Source organism: Vitis vinifera, chromosome 8, assembly GCF_030704535.1.
Source record: "Vitis vinifera cultivar Pinot Noir 40024 chromosome 8, ASM3070453v1".
Classification (NCBI taxonomy): domain Eukaryota; kingdom Viridiplantae; phylum Streptophyta; class Magnoliopsida; order Vitales; family Vitaceae; genus Vitis; species Vitis vinifera.
Genome location: NC_081812.1, coordinates 17,395,464 through 17,415,569, shown reverse-complemented (window position 1 = coordinate 17,415,569; position 20,106 = coordinate 17,395,464). Strand labels below are relative to the sequence as shown.

The window sequence follows — 20,106 nt, the reverse complement described above, 5'->3', positions numbered from 1 at the left end:
TATAAGAATAGCATGATTCAGGAAATAGAAAGATAATGTTGGTTTTACACTCACCTTGTAAGGCAGACATAGGAGTGTAAATTTAGGACAAATGAGTAGATTAGCCAAAATTTGTTTGAGGATTTGGCCGGGGTGCTGCTGTTTGTGCTGTAGGCAGGGTGCTCCTCCAGAGGCCTTGATATCATTCCCACTCTTGGACGCTCACCTCCATCCCCCAAACCTTCTTTCCTTTTTATTTTTTATTTTTTATTTTTTTAAGGAATCAAATCATAATTCAAATTCTTTCCTTTTTTTTTTCTTTCGTTTTTTAAAATAATTTAAATAAGTTAAATAAATTTGAAGTAGTATACAAATATAATTTTTAAAATTTAAATTTATTTTTATTTTTTCACTTTTTCATTATGTCTAGTTTTTTCCTTCCCATTTTTGCTCAATTTCTTTTTTTTGGAAATCAAACTTACCTCTTCTAATTAAAATTGAATAAAAGCTCTATTATAATTTAAAATTTTGGGACTAAATAATTTAACTCCACTATATTTGTAAATATCATTAACATTATTTATATGGTGAGTCATTTGAGATATTTTTTTTGGTTTCAAAATTAATATATTAAAAAATATACTTGGAAATTAGAATAAAAAAGTGAGCTAAAAGTAAAAGCTAAATAATTTAACTTAAGTTGTAACCACATGATAAAAATTTATTTTAATTAAAATGATCAATTGGTGAATTTATTTTCAAATATTTTTTGTCAAGTATAGAATCTTAATACTTAAGTGGTGTTTGTTTTTTTATTTAATAGAAAAAAATTAAAATATTTGATTTTTTCAACTAAAATTTTTTATTGATATTAACCAATATAATTAAAGTGAATTTGTTATTAGTTTTGTTATGTTAGTTAATTTTAATGAGTTATTTTTAGATGAATGGAAAAAGTAAAATATTTTGACTTTTTTTATTTAATACAAAAATAAACACTATCTTAATATATTATTCTTAAAACCTAACCAAATAAGGTAATTATAAAAAAAATATAATTAATATAATAAAATCATAAAAATATGATTTTATCATAGATAAAATGGGGGGAAAATGATATCTTATATTGGTTTATTTCAATTGCTCTAATTAGATAAAAATAAAAAATAAAAAAAGAAGGTAAATGAGGTAATATTTTTATTCATATATTTATATGGACATTAAATAAACGTTTCCTTTTAAAAATTGATCTTTAGAAGAGTGAATTTATCTTTTCCAAAAAATTGTAAAGATTAAATAAATGGTGAGAATTATCTTCTTTTTTTTTTTTAATAACTATTTTTAATAATATTTTAAAAAACAATCCGAAATGGTTAATTGAGGATATGGGAAGTTTAAGGAGTGCTGCGTCGGTGGGGCGTATAAATGAAGACAGCGAAGACGTTACAATTTGACTCTCACAGCGCCGGTACGATCGCTTTTTCAGTTTTTCTTCTACTTTTTTTCTTTGAAAAATTCTTGATAATGATCCATTTTTTCCGTTATCGTGCGCGTTTTACGCGGTTTGTTTGGTTGCTTGGAAAACATAAGTTGTAGCGACCAAAACGAGGTATTTGTTTGGTGTGACAGTGTGATTTGGGTATTTTTTGTGGTTTTGAAGGGAAAGGGAGAGAAGGGGAGTGCGATTGAACCAAGGTGGTGGGTGAGAATGGGTAGGCTTTTTGTGGTTACTCTTGATGGCGGCAGAGTCTACAGCTGCAAGCATTGCAAGACCCATTTTGCGTATGCCAATCAAATTATTTCCAAGGTTTCCCCCAATGCCACCACCCTTTCATATTTCTCTTTTCTATATACACCCAGGAAAGGAAATTCAGAAAGAACAGGAAAAGGCCTATCTTGTTTTATTGCCTTTGTACTTTTTGTTTGGTGCATTATGTTGATCTTGATATTTCCATTCTGTTTCTGGAGGATTATTCCAGTTACAGGACTTTTTTTTTTGTTCAGAAATCTGTAAATTAAAGGAACCCGATTTCCATCTGTTGTTGTAATCCTTTTGCGAATTTCACTGCGATATCTGTTATTGAAATTTGGTGGCTTGTTGTACTTCAAATGTGTTTTTCCCTTTTTAATGATCCAACTAGAGGAAGGTTTAGTCTTCTTCATCGCATCTAATATAGAAGATTTTGAATTAGTTTAGCAGTCTCAATTGCATCCGGGATACATCGTGTGAGTGGAAGAGTTCAATCTCAGGAACTCATCCATCCCTTCTGTTTTTATGTCCAATTTCAATTGTCATCGATGACTCGAGGAGATTTTCTTTTCTTTCTTTTTTTGGAACTCTTTTTTATTTTTTCACTGTAAATCGTCATTCACATTATTTTGTTTTGTTACTATTTTTCTGTTTATGTTTTTGGGTTATGAGAAACTCTAGAAAGAAAAAGAAATTAAAATTTTATGAAAATCTCTCCTTTACTGATTTATTTATTCCGAAAATCCTTTATATTCCCTCTCTCCTGCTGTGATTGAATACCTTTTTCTTGCTTATCAATTCCTAAAAATCTTCTTACCTCTTTCTACCATCTAGCTTGCTAGAACTGCACCCTAGTGATGTAGAGTACAACAGCACATCCCAAAACATGGTGATGGTATAGAATCCTAAATTCAGGAATGGAGCATCCAATGCCTCAAAGAATTTTGATGAACTATTGAGTTGTCTTTAATTTCAAACCATAAAAAAATGAAAATAAAAGCAAATTGGACGCTCAATATGTTTGACCCTCTTGATTATGGACACCAATGTTTACTTCTATTTTCTGTTGGAACTGAAGTTCTTACAGGATTAAGTGTTGTTTATTTTTACTGATTAGAATTATATGGTTGAAATTCCTTGATTTTAAATGTTTGTCACAATGTGCTAACAATAATTTGCCAGAAAAGAGATTAGCTTTTCACTTATGTGGTAAAGAAAGTTGCCTAGTCTGATGATGGTGAATGAATAACACTTCCGGGATTTCTACTTTACAATATGAATTTTTGACAGGAAGAATGATTTGAAAAAATGGGATTTTCAATTTGGAATCCTAATGACTTATCTATAGGGATAAATCTTCCTGAATTTTATTCTCCAACCTATCAAGGTAAATAAAATGATTATGAGTTCATATTCAGTTTCACATTATTCATGTCTTTTCAATATTGTGATTTTAGCTTAACTAGGTTTGAGTATATGGATGGAATATATTACTATTACTAGCCTATGAAGCTTTTCTTCGTAATGGAGATCTATTGCCATTTAGTTTTCTGATACTGTCACCTGTAAAACACCTGTGTAAATCAACTGTTAACCAATCTTTCACTATCATATTCTTCCCTGATTAGGGAGTTTAGAATACAGAAAATTGCAAAAGAGAAGGGTACTCTCTCTTTAACCTGCTGTAACTGAAACCCTTGGGGGCTGTAGTCCCTTTTCTTTTTTTGTATCCTTCTTTGTGTCCATTTCAGTCAGGATTGGCAGAGGCATGTACTTAAGCTCATATATCTTCATGTTGCAGGCTTTTCACAGCAAACATGGGAAGGCTTATCTCTTTGATAAGGTGTAAGTATTCTATGAAAATTTTCATCTTTTATGGTAGGTTGTTAGCGTTTGTCTCTTACAGTGTGGGATGACAAGAAGGGATTATGTATGCATGTGTGCTGTTGTTTTTTATGTGTATGAACTGTTTCTCTTAAGTCATCGGTGTTGACCTGGTTACATTTAAGTTGGAGATGCGTCAAATGGGAGCATCAGATGCTTGTCATGAGGGAATGGCTGTAGATGGCCCAAAATATGTTACTACATATTGTAATTGCCACTATTTCCTATCCTGATAAGTAATAATATGGTAGCCATGAAATCATCTCTGCTGGTAGTTGGCAATAGGGGATTGACTTCATTTCTTTTGTCTTTCTCCTAATCTGTATTAGTAACATGGAGAATGTGGCAACTATGAAATCAGCTTGTCAGGAAGTTGGCAAAAGTGGATTGATTTGATTTCCACCAATAAAGTGATGAGCCTGGGTTGTGTGAAAAATAAAAATAAAACTTAAAACCATATTTTTTTTTTCTTTTTTGAAAAGAAAAGGAATCCCATTGTTTTCACTCCTTTTATCAATGTCTAAGAAATAAATTCCCTTGCATTTTGCCAGTCACATGCATCATTTAATTGATAGTTTGCTTCGAAATGCATGTCAGTGTGAATGTCACAGTCGGAGAGAAGGAAGATCGGTTGATGATGACTGGAATGCACACTGTTGTTGACATATTCTGTGTTGGGTGTGGCTCCATTGTTGGATGGAAATATGTAAGATCTGGTTCAGAAATTCTGTTGCATTGCTTGAGTTTTTAACTTTGTGCCTGTTACTTGATCTAGTTTGGGATTTTAATTTTGATTATCGAAATTAGGAGGCTGCACATGAGAAGTCCCAACAATACAAGGAAGGAAAATTTATTCTTGAGAGGTATTCAATTACGATCTGTGGTGGTAAAGTTATTTTATCTTTAGTTTTATTATTATTATTTTGAGGTGGCCTGAGAGAGATTTTGTGGCTGAGCAGGTTCAAGGTGTTGGGTCCTGATGGAAGCACCTATGTTAATCAGGACATTCAGGCTGGTGGAAGTGATGTGGAAGACGCATGATGAGCCATTCAGTTTGGAAAATGTGAATTTTTCTTTAATTGTACATCCTCTGATAAAACACCTTCCTTCTCGTGGGACCTGCTTGTCCGGATTCTCAAATTGGTTAGTTTGCAGGTCTCACAAAATGGGGGTTGAATGATGGCATTTTCCATTGGTTAATAATTAAATTGCATTATTGCATCAATACTAGTCTCCTTTTGACCATATTTAACAAGATTATTTGCCAAGGATAATTCTTAATTGATCAACAGGAAAAACAAAAAGTGTGCTTAAATACGAAGGCATGATTTCACAAGCAAGTGATATTAAGAAGGGGGTGTCATTAAAGTGGGTTTGGAGGTGCGTTTTCCAGGATGAAGTCTTTTTGACCTCCACCTAGGTAAGGTAGGAATGGATAAGTTTACCATGGCTTTGTTCTAAAATTGTTAGAATTTTGTGAGAATGAGATGATGGATTTCTTTAGGAGTTTTTGTGAACAAAGAAACTGAAGTGTTATATTTAGACTCATTATCATTGTGTAATGCATAATAATGCCTTGCTCTGTTTTTAGATTTTCTCCTTCATTTGAATTGAGTCATGGCTGTTTTGAAAAGAATAAGGGAAAGGAGGTGAAGAGTGGTTTATCTTGAATTTTGAAAGTTTAGACTCTCTTCTTTATTCACATTGAGTCATAGTTGTTTTAAAAAGAATAAGGGAAAGGAGAAAGGAGAAAGGAGAAGAGTGGTTTCATCTTGAATTCTAAAGGTAGGATGAGGAGACATTGTATTCTAAGAGCGGAGTGATAAATTTTGATCGTGGTACCCTAAGAATGGAGTGATCTATAAACTAGATATTTTGATTCTCCCCTTCTTTATTTGTATTGAGGGAGATTTCCTAATTGTCTTGAAAAGAACAAAGTAGAGGGCAAAGAGGTTCTCACATGTCTTGAAAGGAAAGTGGAAAGGGGAAAAGGGGTAAAGGGGAAAGGAGATTAGTGGTTTCATCTAGTGTTCAAGTTGGCATGGAATTTTTATCAGAAAATGGTAAAAGGAGGTTTAGAGGATTGTTGTCTTGTGCTTATTTTGGACCATTTGAAAGTAAAAAAAAATAAAATTAAGATCATTTAAAAATGTGAAAGAATGTATGTATTCTTTGTGCTTGGGTCAAGGTGAATGTCTAAATTGATACTTGATTTCTTTTTACATTTTTGCATTATCATTATAGCTATATATTTTACTAAATTTAGCATCTCGATCAAGTCGAGTTGATAGTTCTTGTTGAACTAGTTGGGATGAAATCCTCATCACTTTGAGTCAATTATTTGAAGAACTTAGATTATTGGTGGTGCATGGCTTTTATTTATTATTAATGTGTTTCATGTTAATATTCTAGATAATGTTTTAACCAAGACATGGTTTTAGATAAAAACATATGTAGTATCCAATTCCTCCGGTGTATATTCAACTTCAATTGAAGTCATTGACCCTTCAAGTTGTTATTTTTCACTTTGACTATACTGAAAAGAAACTTGGATTTTTCCACAAAAGATGTTAATTGAGGAGAAAAAAAAGTTTTCAATTGAGATCAATGAAGAAGGTAAATAATCAATCCCCTCTAGTATTTATAGTTTTAATTGATTATATGGGTCACTTGTATTCAATTTCAATCTTTTTTTGTAGATACTTTTTTATTAGTTTAATGGTTTTTTTAATTACATTTTGATGATAACAAATTATGGTTAATATACTAATAATTTAAAATCAAGATAAACTTTAGGTATTACTCAATAGATTCAAATGAAAATCAAGTCAATTATCAAGGAGTCTAAGAAATGTAAGATTAAGAGAAAATGAAGACTGTTTAAGCTTAAGAATCAAATGTAAGATGAATATTTAGGTGTACATAAGGTTTCTTCTTTTTCTTTATTTTTTTTTATTTTTTTAATATCATGCATTATCTTATTTTCGATTCTTGAATTAAATATATATTTTATCAAAACCCAAGCATTTCTTTAAAAATCTTAGGCAAAAGTGGTTTAACTAAATATACTTGAAGAGAAGTTGTAATATTCATTAGAGCCAAAAATCAAATTGTAAATACTTGGAAACTTGGTCAAAGTTTTAAACTAGTGGAACCCTCAATCATAAAGAGCTTAAGAAGAGTGGACTTTGGCGAGAATTGTCGAACTACTATTAACCTTATGTTTGCGTTTTTTGTTTTCTTTATCTCTTTATATTCAATACTCTATTTAATGTTTAATTAAGTGTGTTTTTGAAAAGCTTTTAAAAACTCAATTCACCCTCGTATTTTTCTTAATCTAATTAACCTTATTTCACACTTTCTATATTACTAGATGGATAGTAGTTTTAGATACATTGAATCTAAAGTTGTTCACACTTTCTATATTACTAGATGGATCAACTTTGGATTTCCTTTTTAGTGCGACCTTTAGTTTGTCATTTTCTATTTTCACATCTTCTTCTGGCATGATATTGAGCTCCATATGTTTTTTTTCAAGTGACTTTGGCTTTACCAATCATATGCTATCTTTAGAATCTCATCTTGACCTAACATATGCCATCAATGCAGACCCCTTTTTAGTGATGATTGTTGTGTGACCTAGGACATGCTATCTTTAGAATAATTACCTTAATCCCCATCTAATCTAGTACTTGGGAGATAAATGTTTGCCTTTTCATTGCTCTTCATGATAGGTTTTTTAGGTCATGTCAATTGCTGTACCATTTCAAAGAGCTTTTGAAAGTAATAATTTTTAGGTCATGTCAATTGCTGTACCATTTCAAAAGTATTTTCGAAATCAAATACTAAACAAAGGTTTTTAATTCTTAAAATCCAGATTAATATCACAACACAGACCACCAAACCACGAACACTAATAGAACAAATACTACGGAACAAATAAAACCTCAATTGTCACACACTACATAGTCACTCTCCAACGACATTTCCCTGGTCATGCCCAGAAACAATTCTTTCCCGTTTGAATGATTCATCGTATAAGCTGTTGATGAAAAACCTGTTGCGTCCGATCTAAAAGAACTAAGGAAGCAAGTTTGTTTCCTATACTGATATGATATATTGATATCAGGTCATGTGCAAAATGTTCGAGACATCCTTGTCTCTATATGCTCTGACACCGACTCCCTCAATCATGAAGATTTCTAGATTTTGGATTTATGGAAAGGACACACAGTGAGCATACGAGCAGGTGTAGGATGGGGTCCATGGGCCATGGGGGACATGGACACTGAGGGCGGCACATGGCTGGGCAAGTGGGTGTGGTTCCACTTTGAATTTTAGATATCGCCTATTTCTAGTTTTTAAGTGAAGTCGTTTTGGCCATATGCGACCATGCCCGTATCAATGTCACTGTTCCCTTCTTTATTGCGCCCTCAATTTGTCCAAAGGAATTTTTAAGTTTGGTCGATTGAAAACACCTACTTGATAGAGATGCTATTATAAATTATACACGGCGAGTAGATACAGTGTCGGTTTGAAAAATCAAATTCGAGAATTCATTCAACTGAAATTTCTTTGATCTCCAGCAAAAATTCAATGTTATAGGATTTGGAAGATGAAGGTTATTTTTAATTTGAATTTTGAATACTATTTAAATTTGTTTAAAATTTGAATAAATTAAAATTTGAAAATGGAGGGCATCAGATGATATGGATGGCGAAGTACATCCCGAGGAATCCGACAGGCCACGTTGAACTCACTGCATGTTTTGAACTTTAAAGAACAAGTTTGAATCTGCGGGCGGATTAATGCCACGTGGCGCTTTGTATCGAGTAGTCAATCTTGTGGCATGTGCCCCGATGCCCAACCTCCCTTTTCTCAATTTTTATTTTTATTTTTTTGTAAATTGATCTGATTTCCAGAATGGGCCTCTCTTATTTTCTAACGACATAATTGCCCACACTTAATAACTTCATTTAGATTTTACCAAATATTGTTAGAAAAAAATTAAATTATTATTTTAGAAAAAATTTAAGTTGTCATTTTAATAAATATATGCATATTAAATGGGTTTATCAAACACGCCCTAAAGTAATTGTGCATGTGATGCATCAGCAGTTGGAGAGTGGCATCTTTCACCATCATTGGTTGTGACTTGTGAGGGCGGCTCAACTCCGGGAGTTAATTTTGAGTTAATTGCGGTAAAATGGTGAAATTAATAGGAGAACCTCGTATTTATGGTATAATGGCATTTCCGTAATTTCCAGGCCATTTGTGGTCAGTTACATAGCTGCTCTGCATACTAAATGTTTCAAATACCTCCCCTTCCAATTTGAAAATCCGAGAAGTGAGAAGCGAGGACTACTCCCTCCATGGCTTCAGTCAGAGAGTAGAAGCCTCGCCCTTGAATGCCAGCGCAAGATTTCCACGCTCAGACGACTCCTCTATCCCCAACATCCGGCAACAACGAAGGGTATATCACACGAGTTGCCACTGCCCTCCCCTTCAGCTCCGCCGTTTTACGCGACAAGTGGGCGTCGTTTGATTCGTTTCCATTTGATTCCTCCGTTCGAAACGGTGTCGTTTTGGGCATGGCATATCTTTAAGCTTTCTTGCCGATATCGCCAGGATCTCTTATCTACTGAGCCAATTTTCAACTTTATCTTGGATCTATAGCTGCTCTCTGTTTCGGATTTGTTGAAGCAAATGGTGTTTTTGATGGGCGAATGATTGTTTTCTGCAGAAAAGGGAAAAAAAGTTCTTAGTTATTGCTTTATGAATTGATTTTTGTTCGTTTTGAAATAAAAATTTCTGTCAAAAAAGCAACTTCCAGAAATCGTAGAAACAGTATTTTGAGTTTTAGTTGGGAGATTCGATGATGGGTTCGAAGCTTTAAGGTCCAAGGAATAGTTAATGCCTGTGTCAGTACTGGGAGAGCAACCGGAAAGGAATCTGAGGATGGTGATGAAGGAGAAGGATGAGGAGCTCTTGTTGTTCCTTGAGATGCGGAGACGCGAAAAGGAGAAGAATGATAGTCTCCTTCTTGAAAGCCCTGATGCTCCATTTGGTACGTGTATTTATTCGGGCTTGGTGTTTGGGGTTTTTAAATTAGAGCAAATTGAATGAAAAATTTTGAGTCATAGGGACCCCTTCTATGTGCAATGATGATTTCATGGCTGCAGGGTCCAAACCAGATGTCTCTCCTATATCCAAGATAGTGTCATCTATGCCTGTGCGCAAAACTGGTCCCGATGAGTTCCTGGATTCCGAAAACGACAGAACCGATTACGATTGGTAATGCTAAAACTTCTCTCTGGCTTCTTTTCTTGCCAACCGAATAGTATGATCTGTTTTGGTAATCTCTGAGTTAAAGTATGCAATGATTATGAACAAGTTGTGAGTCTCCATTTTTTATCTGTGGTTTTTTTTTTATTCTTTTGGTGCTCTTCTATCTTGATGTATTTTTGCTGTAGTTACATAATGGAAGGCCGGCATCAAGGATTTTGTATGCAAGTCACAGTTGAGTTACGGAGAGTGGAGAGATTACATTTTTTGCTAATGAAAGAGGACAATAGGACCTCAATTAAGGACTCTAAACTTAGTTAAGATGGGTGGGATATAGTTTTGAGCTGCAAGTGAATGAGCCGTTTGGCATAGATTACTGATATTGAAAAGCAGTGAGGATCTTGGCATCCTTTTGGATGTTTGAGAAATTGTATTTTGGGACTTTTTTTAACCGTGGAAGGAAACAACCCAAATGTCTCAATCAATTAAATGCTGTCATTGTATTAGGTGTACCCAACTCTGGTTTTCCATTGAAATTTGGAGATGTCATCTACTTTTCATATTTCCTATGTAAACCCAGTATCTCCAAGACTGAGCAGATGCAGGAAAGCAGATTTTACTGTTAAGTTTTGAAGAGCATCCCTTTGTTCTGAAGTATTTTGAAGATGCAAATTAAAAATGATAGCATATTCAACTCCCCCAGAAAAGGATTTGCATATTGAGAATTAGTCTAAATTCTTGTTGTTTTCTTGCTCTCCTAAAGGGAAAATTCCATCATCTGTTCCCTCCTCCAGTTACAATTCTTGTTTCCCTAACCAAGTTGAAGTGATTCTTATGGCAACTTTCCACTGTTAAGTGTCTAATACCTCAATGGTTCATTACTTTTAACACTCATTAGGTATTTTATTGTTTATACTGTAATTTTTCGTAGTCTATATTATTGCTACTGGAGATGAACTTTGTTTTTCGTGTACGTACAGATTTAGATGCATATAGTACATCCTCTGGTTTCTGAATCACATTATTTGATGATCCTGTAATCTGACAAAAAAATTGTTTCTTGGGATTGGTATTCATTGAAAGTCTCTTGTGTTCAGGCTTCTCACACCACCTGGTACCCCACTTTTTCCTTCTTTGGAGATGGAATCACAGAAAACTGTAATGAATCAGATTGAGGTTTCAAATGCTCGTCCTGCTACTCTGAAATCTAGGGTAAGGGCTTTCTTTGCTTCTGGTCACATGTTATAGATATTTTTGAGCCTTGGAAACTAGTGTAATTGACTGTAATGAATCAGATTGGGGTTTCAAATATTCATCCTGGTGCTCTGAAATATAGGGTAAGGACCTTATTTGATTTTGAGCAATCAGTCATGGATGTTTCTGAGCCCTGGAAACTAGGTGGTTTACTGTGCTTGTGCCATATGCCTTCACTAGCTCCATTGATATTGTGATTTTGGCTTCTATTACTAATGGCATCATATCTTTGGCACTTTCCTCTTAAGCTAATTATGGCTGTCAATTATACTTTTCATGTGGTCAATGGGATTCTTGTTTCGCTACAATTATTTGGAACTTTTGAGTTTATTTACAGTGTGATAACTTGTTAATTTGTATTGCTATTTTCTATATTTCTTGGATTTGCAGCTACCCAACCTCCAGCCACAACCTGCTTCAAGGAGTAATGATGCAGCTAGGCAACCAGCTATGTCCTCTGGACTGAACTCCTCTCATACTGGAAATAGAAGACCGTTGTCATCAGGAGGCCCAAAATCAACGGCAAGTAGGCCTGCTACGCCAACTGGAAGGCCCACTTTACCAGCAACATCAAAGTCCTCAAGACCTTCTACACCTACTTCACGGGCCACATTACCTTCTACAAAGCTCACAGCTCCTCCTGTGAGATCCTCCACGCCTACTAGATCTACTGCACGTTCTTCTACACCAACTACCAGACCATCCGTCACAGCCTCCAAATCAACATCAAGATCAGCAACGCCATCCCGTCGATCATCAACCCCAACCCCGTCGAGTGCAACTAGGGCATCTGCCCCTCCTGCTCGGTCTTCTTCAGTGGCAAAGTCAGGTCCCACAGCAGCTGCTCCTCCAGGTCGTTCTTCTTCAGTGGTAAAGTCAGGTCCCACAGCATCAAAAAGCACAGTGCCATCACGTGGCAGTTCTCCTATTGTGAAGTCTAGGCCACAGAAACCCTCTGAGAAACCTGGTTTCTCACTTGATGCTCCTCCAAATTTAAAGACATCAATGCCAGAAAGGCCAGCTTCTGCATCTAGGGGTAGGGCAGGAGCAGCCAGTGGTAGATCTACTTCTACTGAAGCTGGTTCTGATGCAAGATTAAGACGACAATCATGCTCTCCTTCTAGGGGACGGGGTTCACTTGGTAGTTCCTCTAGTAATGGGAACTCCATCCCTGCCATGAGACGAGCACATTCCAATGGCAGTGACAATGTGAGTCCAGTCCTTATTGGGACAAAGATGGTTGAAAGAGTGGTAAATATGAGGAAATTGGCACCGCCTAAGCAAGATGATCATCGCTCTGCTCATCCAGCTGGGAAGTCCTCTTCAGCTCCAGACAGCTCCGGCTTTGGAAGAACCCTCTCAAAGAAATCTTTAGACATGGCTTTGAGGCATATGGTACACATCCTTTCCGTATTGCATGGCACGCTATTCATCATAATGAAGAATTAATACTTTGAAAAATTAGGATAGTGAAATGGATAATAAACATTGTTCACCTTACTGCATGCTATCACCGATCTTGCACACCTGACACAGAAAAACCTCATATTAGAGCAATCTATAGTTAAGATATCATTGTTATGCCCTACCTAAAGGGGTAGCTGCACTGGTTCTATATGTAGCAATAATGGAGTGCCATTTTGTGCAATGATGTAGTGATTCACATTTTGATTCAGGGTTTTCTTTTAATCAGGATATAAGACGAAGCATTCAGGGCAATCTCCGCCCACTAATGACAAATATTCCAGCTTCCTCTATGTACAGTGTGAGATCAGGGCCCACAAAGAGCAGCACAGCTAGTGTTTCAGGCTCTCCTCTTGCTACAAGCAGCATTACGAGTTCTGAGCCAAGTGTCAATGAAAACTCCCATTGTTTTTATGGGAGTGAAATAGAAGATGATGAACTTGGAAGTGACAGAGGACACTCTTCCCCGGCCAGCCGGCAAGGTGGGTGACCCATGGGACCTTTGGCCAAAAATTTAAATTGGTTCTGCATGCTGTTGTTGTTCCTGCCTTTTTCTATTTTTGTATGGAAGGCAGCTGGCAAGGTATTGAAGAGACAAACTGTACCTACAAAGGCGCTGAAGGTACCAAGGCGTCCAATGTTTCTATAAAATCTCAGCAAGGCTGCAGCTGCATATGATATTTATGCAATATCCTTTGTTATGTCTGTGGAACAGCCAATTAGGTATTTCTTGAATTATTTTTCTGGGTCACCTTTTGTAGTGTTCTTGATTAGAACCTATCTAGAATGCTATCGCTTAAAACTTAATTGATTATATTTTCCACTTATGCAGCTCTCATGTGTTCCATGAGGTTTAAAGTTTTTTAAGCATCCTTTCAGGACCATGTACCACATTAGACGACATGATATAGCTTGGGATGATCATTGAATGCATGTTTTTTCACCATTTAGCTCATCAATATAAAAATTAAATAATTTTAAAATGTATATATTTTTAACTAATTTTAATTATATTTGATTTGATTTAATATTTTTTATAAAATAACCAAAGATGATAATTATTTTTTTAATTTTCAGGTCCGGGTATAACTTTCCATTTTTTGTTTAGTGAAAAGTTGAAGTTATATCAATTACTCTGAAAATTATATTAAATGTTAATAAATAATTCTTATATAAGTCAAGACATTGTTTCAAAAGCTTTTAAAAAAGTAATTTTCAAAATAAATCTAAGAATTAATAGATTAAAAGGGATAAAATAATTTTTATATTTGTGATTTTAATTTTTTTTTTATATTTTTATATGAAAAATAATTTATTTTTTATATAAATACTTTTAATTATTTTAAATATTTATATATAAGGTTTATAAGAAAATATTAAATTTTTTAAAATATATATATATATAATTTTTGAAGATTAAATTTCCGAACCCTAAATCCCTGCGGGATTGTTAGTTTATTATAAATAAGAAAACGCCTTGATTAAGTACCACCAACTATCATACCAGATATTATCAGTCGTGTATCGTCATAGCCTTGACACGTGTCCAGCAATAACTGCCTCTCACGTCTCGTTCACGTGCCGCGCCCGAATCCATGAACACCCGAAGAGGCTTTTTTCCCCTAAAATGAAAGTAGCTGTGTCTCATATTTTGTCCATTAAAAAGCTACTTTCTCCTTCTCTGCGCTCTTGGATGCGATTCCTTCATCTCCAAAGACTAAAGATGGTAACCACTCATTTGCGAATCAAACGCCAAGTTTCCTCTCTTTTCTGCTCTTTTCAACCACATTTTCCGGTGCTTCTTCTTTCGGAATTTCTCGTGTTCTCGAAATGGGGTAAAAATATTCGTTATTGTTCTTTCTATCTTTGTTTGGTTACTGAGAATCTGGATTGGAAAATTTAACATCCGCTACATGGTTTTCTTTTAAACAATAATATTATTTTGGCTCAAAACGCATAGATTTATTACTGTAATCCATCTGGTATTGTTGGAGACTGGGGCCCAACTTCTCCAACTAAGGCGATGATATTGTTGGAGCGGTCCAAGTTTTAATGCAAATAATCTTAATTTAAGAACCTGATAAATTAATTTACATAAAGACCAGAGTTTTTAATGTGATTTGCCTAACCATGCCTATATCCAAGAATAAACGATAGTCATTTTATTATAACATATAAAATAATTATTGAGTTCCCAAAATCTAATATTACAGTAGAAAATATTTTATATAATATTATTTTTTTAAAATTATATTAATTAAGAATTTGAAACATTTTCTAACAATTTCCATCTTAAACAAATTATACTAGATCAATCTTTTCATCTCTACATGATCCATTTTTTTTTTTTGGTATCATATCCCCACCAAAGAACAATCCATTCCATCTTCAACTAATTTTTTTTTTTTGGTATTTTATTCTCTTTAGTTCCCTTAGAATTCTCAATTCAAGTTATACAATTATTGTGCCAATAGAAGCTTTAATATAAAAAGGTTAATGAAAGAACACAAAAAATAAAATAAAATTTTAACATGGTTCTGTTAACCATACCTATACCTACATTCATGGTTATCTACATTAATGGATAAGAGATAATTATTCTACTACAATATAGAAAATACAATTATTGGGTTATCGCAATATTTTATATTTTCGAAACTTCTTAGAGTTGTTAATAAAAGTTAATGTTTATCCTTAATTTAAATAGTAATATTTATCTATTATTAGTTTAACTTTAGTAGAGAAGATAATAAGTATTAGTTTGAATTATAGTGGAAGATATACTTGTTCTTTTAATTTTAGTTAGTTGAGTTTATTCTCTCAACATTATTTGTATATAAATATTTATTAATTATCAATGAAAATGTTTTGTCATATTTTCTTAATCTTCTTCTTTCCTTATATGATATTTGAGCACTAAGCTCGTAGGTCTTCGAGTCCTAAAGTAGCTACCAACCATACTACTATTTTCAAAGTCATTTTTGTTGATCACTATTCTTGCCATCAATCACCTTTATCCCTATTTGTCAATTTCTCTATACCCTCCATTCATGGCCAACGACAAAATTAATGCCTTAGTCATTCAAAATATCAACACACCTCACCTTGATCTTATCACTATTAATGCTACCACTTAACATCCCCTCAAACTCACATCCATGAACTATTTCACATGAAAACTATAATTTCAATCCCTCTTCATTAACTGTGATCTACTTGGTTATATTGACAGTACTAAGCCTAAGCCTTGCCCACCTACTACCATTTGTGTCAATGGTGTCACCTTACCAAACCTAACCTTCTCTTTTTAGATTCGTCAAGATCAATTGATTCTTAATGTTATCATCAACACTCTTTCTCTTTGATTATTATGTCATTTATTATTAGAGCCATCATTTCTCACATGGCATAGACCATTCTTTGTGACACATGTTACATCATCTCATGGTCAAATTAAACAAGTGAAAATTCATCTAAAAAATTAGCCAGGGTTTTCAAAGTGTTATTGTATTTCTTTAGTGTGTCAAAGCTTTGCTGATGAATTTGCTATTCTTGGAGTGCCAATGGATAAAGAAGATCTCACTAAGAAAATTCTTAATCGTCTTGGTGATGAATACATATAATTTGTTCAAATTATGCAAGCCGATCACATTTAGGGAACTATATGAAAAATTGTTGAATTTTAAGGCCTCTTTACAAGCTCCATAATTCGGTCATTGCAAATCTAATCAACTGAAACGCCACTAGGTAGCATCCTCCCACTGTCAATAACAACCCCATGGGCTGGCACCTATCAACTTCTTTCAACCTCCCACCACCACCATCAATTCTCAATTTTGTCATATGGTTGGTAGTATTTTAGGTAAGGTAGGGATGTAAGTCAATCTCCCCGAGGTTTCTTCCTCATAAGAGGTAGTCTACAACATAATAGTTACAGAGAGAGCCAATGATAGTCTACAAACTCCATCACCTTAATCATGTAGACTAGTCTCTTTGAGGTCCAAGTGTAGTCAACGATGATGGTTGGTTGAAGGAAAGTGACAAGTGCCAATCCATTAGATTGTTATCGAAGATAGGAGGACGCCACCCAATAGTGTTTTCGATTGACCGGATTTGCAATGATCGAAAAAGAAAATGATAGAAGTGATAGAGTCTATAGAAAGGCCTCAAAATTCAACAAGTTTTCATGTAGTTTTGTACACATGATTGGAGTTTCACAAGCTTGTATAACCTACACAAATTCTTTATATTCATCATTGAAACCATAAAAAAAAAAATTTCTCAATGAGATCTTCTTCCTTCATTGGAGCTTCCAAGATAGCAAGTTCATTAGCACAAGTTTTGACATGTTGAAGAAATTCAATAACACATTGAGAACCCTAAGTAGGGTTTTTGAAATGACTTTTTACTTGTTTGATGCGATCACACGATGGTGTAGCATATGTGTCACTAAGAATGATCCTTTCATTGCAAAAATTTATAGTCATAGCAATAAACAACATAATAGTTAGAGAGAGTTGATAGCATTGATAATCAATTGATTTTGATTAATTTAGAGAGTTGATAACATTGATAATCAATTGATTTTGATTAATTTAGAGAGAGAAGGTTGGACTTGGTGAGTTGACACCTTTGGCAATAATGGTGGCAAGTGGGCAAGGTTTTGTGTTGTTAATATAACTAAGTGAATCGTAGTCCATGAATAGAAATTGAAATTGTAGTTTTCATGTGAGATAATTCATAGATGAGAGTTTGGGGGAAAGTTGACAAACAACATTAATGATGATAAGAGTATGGTGAGGTGTGTTGGTATTTTAAATGATGAGAACAATGGTTTCATTGTTGCTCGTGAATGTAGGGTGCAGAAAAATCTATAATGGGAACAAAGGTGATTGATAGGAAGAATAATGATTGACAATAATGACTTTGAAATGAGAAATAATATGATCAACAACTTGCTTTAGGATTTGGGGGCCTAGATCTTAGCACTTTGATACTATATAGTGAAAGAAAAAGATTGAGAAAATATGACATAACATTGTCATTGATGATTGAGGAATGATTATGTATAAATAACATTTGAGAGGATAATCCTCAACTAATTAAAATTAAAAGATTGTGTATCTCCTACTCTAATTCAAACTCTATATTTTAGATAAACTAATAATAGATAAATACTAATATTTAAATTCCAGATAAACATTAATATTAGTATTTATATTATATTATATTATATATATATATATATATATATATATATATATATATATATATTAAAACTAAAAATAATTATAAAAAATAAAAACATATATAAATAATTAAAATTTTGAAAAATGTTTCATCTTTTTATGTTTAACAACTTACCTAACTTAAAAAAAATTGTATTGATACAAAATAGATTGTTGTGTAATGCATTCAAACATTATAATATTAATTACAAATATAATTCATACTATCTACCCTTCTTATATTTAATTTATTAATTTTGAATGCATTAATATTTATTCTTAATTTAAATATTCATATTTATTTATTATTAATTTAACTTAAGATAAAAAATTATTATTATTAGTTTGAATTAGAGTACAAGATATACTTCCTTTTAATTTTAGTTAATTAATTTCTATCCCCTCAAACATTATTGGTACATAAAGAATATTACCTCAAATTTTCATTAATAAGTGATAGTCTTCTAAGTGATGGTTGAGTCTATTTAGTTTTCTTAATCATTTTTCGTTTTTTTCCTACTTTTTCTAATATGTTCACATGCGATTGCTTTTGTACTTTGTTTGGTTGCCATGAAAATTCTTCTAACTTTTCAAAAAAATTTATTTATTGTATGTAACCACTTTGCCTTGCCTTGTGCTTTTGGATTGGATTTTCCTAGGGCCAAACCTGTGAGTTGCAGAACTTCTCAAATAAAAATCGTCTTTTATCTCTTGAACTAACCATTTCAATGAAACAAGATATTTATCTTTGATAAAAATTATCTTTTTATAAAAAATAAAAAATCATTGCAGAATTGTAACCTTAAAAAAAATGAAATTATCTATTGAAGTTGTTTCTTTAACAAACAATTACATGAAAGTAACATTTTTAATCAAATAAATTATTTACTTTTATTAAAAATTATATATTTTTTATAAAAAAAAAATCAAAATTATAAACTTATTAAAAAAAATGAAGTTGCTTTTTTAAATAACAACTTTAGTGAAATTGGGTATTTATAAAAAAAATTAATTTTTCAAAAAAATAATCTTTTGAAAAAATTATTTATATTTCAATAACTACTATTTTTCTTTCAAAAATCATTATCTTCATAAAAGAAATTAAATATAAATAATTTAATAGTTATTAACTATTTTAAAAACAATTCAGGTCTATGAAATTAACCAAAATTGAGTATTTATACCTATATAAAAATGCTAAACTTAAAAAAATTGTTTTTAAAATAATTTTGATGTAAATTATTTATATTTTAATATTTTTGTTTCTTTTAAAACAAATCAATTTATGCTTAAATTGTTTAATGAAAATGTGCCATTTTCTTAAAATAAATAAATAAATAAATCGAAGTTCTCTTTTATAGGGACAACTTCCTGAGTATAAAATTACATGGAAAATGTCTTTTAAAAAAAAATCATATTAAATTTAAGTGTATTTAACATGAAAAGTCTTAAAAAACAATTTTAATATGAATTCAGTTTTTAACACTGAATTTGTTAATATAATTAAAATGCTTAAAAAAAAAAAAAGTGTTAAAATTGTTAGAAACGCTTCCTAAAATTATTATCAAACGGACTCTAAAAGTCTGTTTAACAATGATTTTAGAAAACACTTTTAGTCTACAAAGTATTTTTGAAAAAAATATTAAGAATAAATTTGATAATGATTTTAGAAAGTATTTTTATTATTTCTAATACTTAAAAATTTTTATTTTTCAAATATTATAAATGTTAGAAACACTTTTTTAAAATACTGTCCAAACGCCCTCTAGCTATTTGATAAAATTGAAGAAACACTTAAAAAAAATATAAAAACCACTTATAGTATTAGAAAATCACTTATAATATTTTTTAAAGAAACATTTGATTGATTATTCTGCTAAAAATATTTTATGAGAAAATATTTTAACTAAAAGTAATTTAAATAAAATTATTGTCAAACTCATCACGAAATTGTTTTAAATTTCTTGGTACTTTTACAATGGTTCCCTTTTAAGATTCTTTTTTTTTTTAATTTATTGTAATGTCCAAAACTCCAACCTTTTTAGCTCTCTTCATCCCTTTGATCATGCTCATGACTTTCAGCTTTTACATTTTACGATCAAATAGATAGGTGTGGTAGGTGTGACTAATGCGGTTGATTTTAAGATATGTTTGATTCCAAATGTTTTGAAAAGTCCATACCAAAATAATTTAATTTTTTTCCTTCATTTTTTTATAAATAATATATATATATATATATAACTTTTTCTTTTTTTCCTCTTT

General features: G+C 32.4%; 2 protein-coding genes across 5 annotated transcripts; both read left to right on the top strand.

Annotated features, from left to right (window-relative positions):
- Positions 1-1,320: 1,320 nt before the first annotated feature.
- On the top strand, positions 1,321-4,838 carry LOC100249431 (protein yippee-like). 2 transcript variants are annotated; one of them, XM_002279735.5, is made up of 6 exons: positions 1,321-1,447; positions 1,640-1,786; positions 3,531-3,574; positions 4,211-4,319; positions 4,421-4,476; positions 4,573-4,838. In XM_002279735.5, the coding sequence occupies exons 2-6, from the start codon at positions 1,688-1,690 to the stop codon at positions 4,652-4,654; spliced, it is 390 nt and encodes a 129-aa protein (XP_002279771.1). In that variant the 5' UTR covers positions 1,321-1,447; positions 1,640-1,687; the 3' UTR covers positions 4,655-4,838. The 2 variants fall into 2 exon arrangements, with proteins under 2 accessions (XP_002279771.1, XP_059595136.1); XM_059739153.1 differs by having other exon boundaries at positions 1,418-1,786.
- Positions 4,839-8,930: 4,092 nt separating this feature from the next.
- On the top strand, positions 8,931-13,439 carry LOC100254532 (uncharacterized). Of its 3 annotated transcripts, XM_059739150.1 has the most exons (6): positions 8,931-9,680; positions 9,796-9,907; positions 10,996-11,110; positions 11,543-11,981; positions 12,033-12,547; positions 12,846-13,439. In XM_059739150.1, the coding sequence occupies exons 1-6, from the start codon at positions 9,527-9,529 to the stop codon at positions 13,104-13,106; spliced, it is 1,596 nt and encodes a 531-aa protein (XP_059595133.1). In that variant the 5' UTR covers positions 8,931-9,526; the 3' UTR covers positions 13,107-13,439. The 3 variants fall into 3 exon arrangements, with proteins under 3 accessions (XP_059595133.1, XP_010654169.1, XP_010654168.1); XM_010655867.3 differs by having other exon boundaries at positions 9,808-9,907; positions 11,543-12,547; XM_010655866.3 differs by having other exon boundaries at positions 11,543-12,547.
- The last annotated feature ends 6,667 nt before the right edge of the window (positions 13,440-20,106 follow it).

What these genes read in the sequence shown, in the direction of transcription:
- LOC100249431 (XM_002279735.5), top strand. Translation starts at nt 1,688, where the DNA reads ATGGGTAGGCTTTTTGTGGTTACTCTTGATGGCGGCAGAGTCTACAGC. An exon ending in CCATTGTTGGATGGAAATAT is followed by an intron (nt 4,320 to 4,420) that starts GTAAGATCTGGT and finishes TATCGAAATTAG; the next exon opens with GAGGCTGCACATGAGAAGTC. An exon ending in GGAAAATTTATTCTTGAGAG is followed by an intron (nt 4,477 to 4,572) that starts GTATTCAATTAC and finishes GTGGCTGAGCAG; the next exon opens with GTTCAAGGTGTTGGGTCCTG.
- LOC100254532 (XM_010655866.3), top strand. Translation starts at nt 9,527, where the DNA reads ATGCCTGTGTCAGTACTGGGAGAGCAACCGGAAAGGAATCTGAGGATG. An exon ending in AAGCCCTGATGCTCCATTTG is followed by an intron (nt 9,681 to 9,795) that starts GTACGTGTATTT and finishes TCATGGCTGCAG; the next exon opens with GGTCCAAACCAGATGTCTCT. An exon ending in GACAGAACCGATTACGATTG is followed by an intron (nt 9,908 to 10,995) that starts GTAATGCTAAAA and finishes TCTTGTGTTCAG; the next exon opens with GCTTCTCACACCACCTGGTA.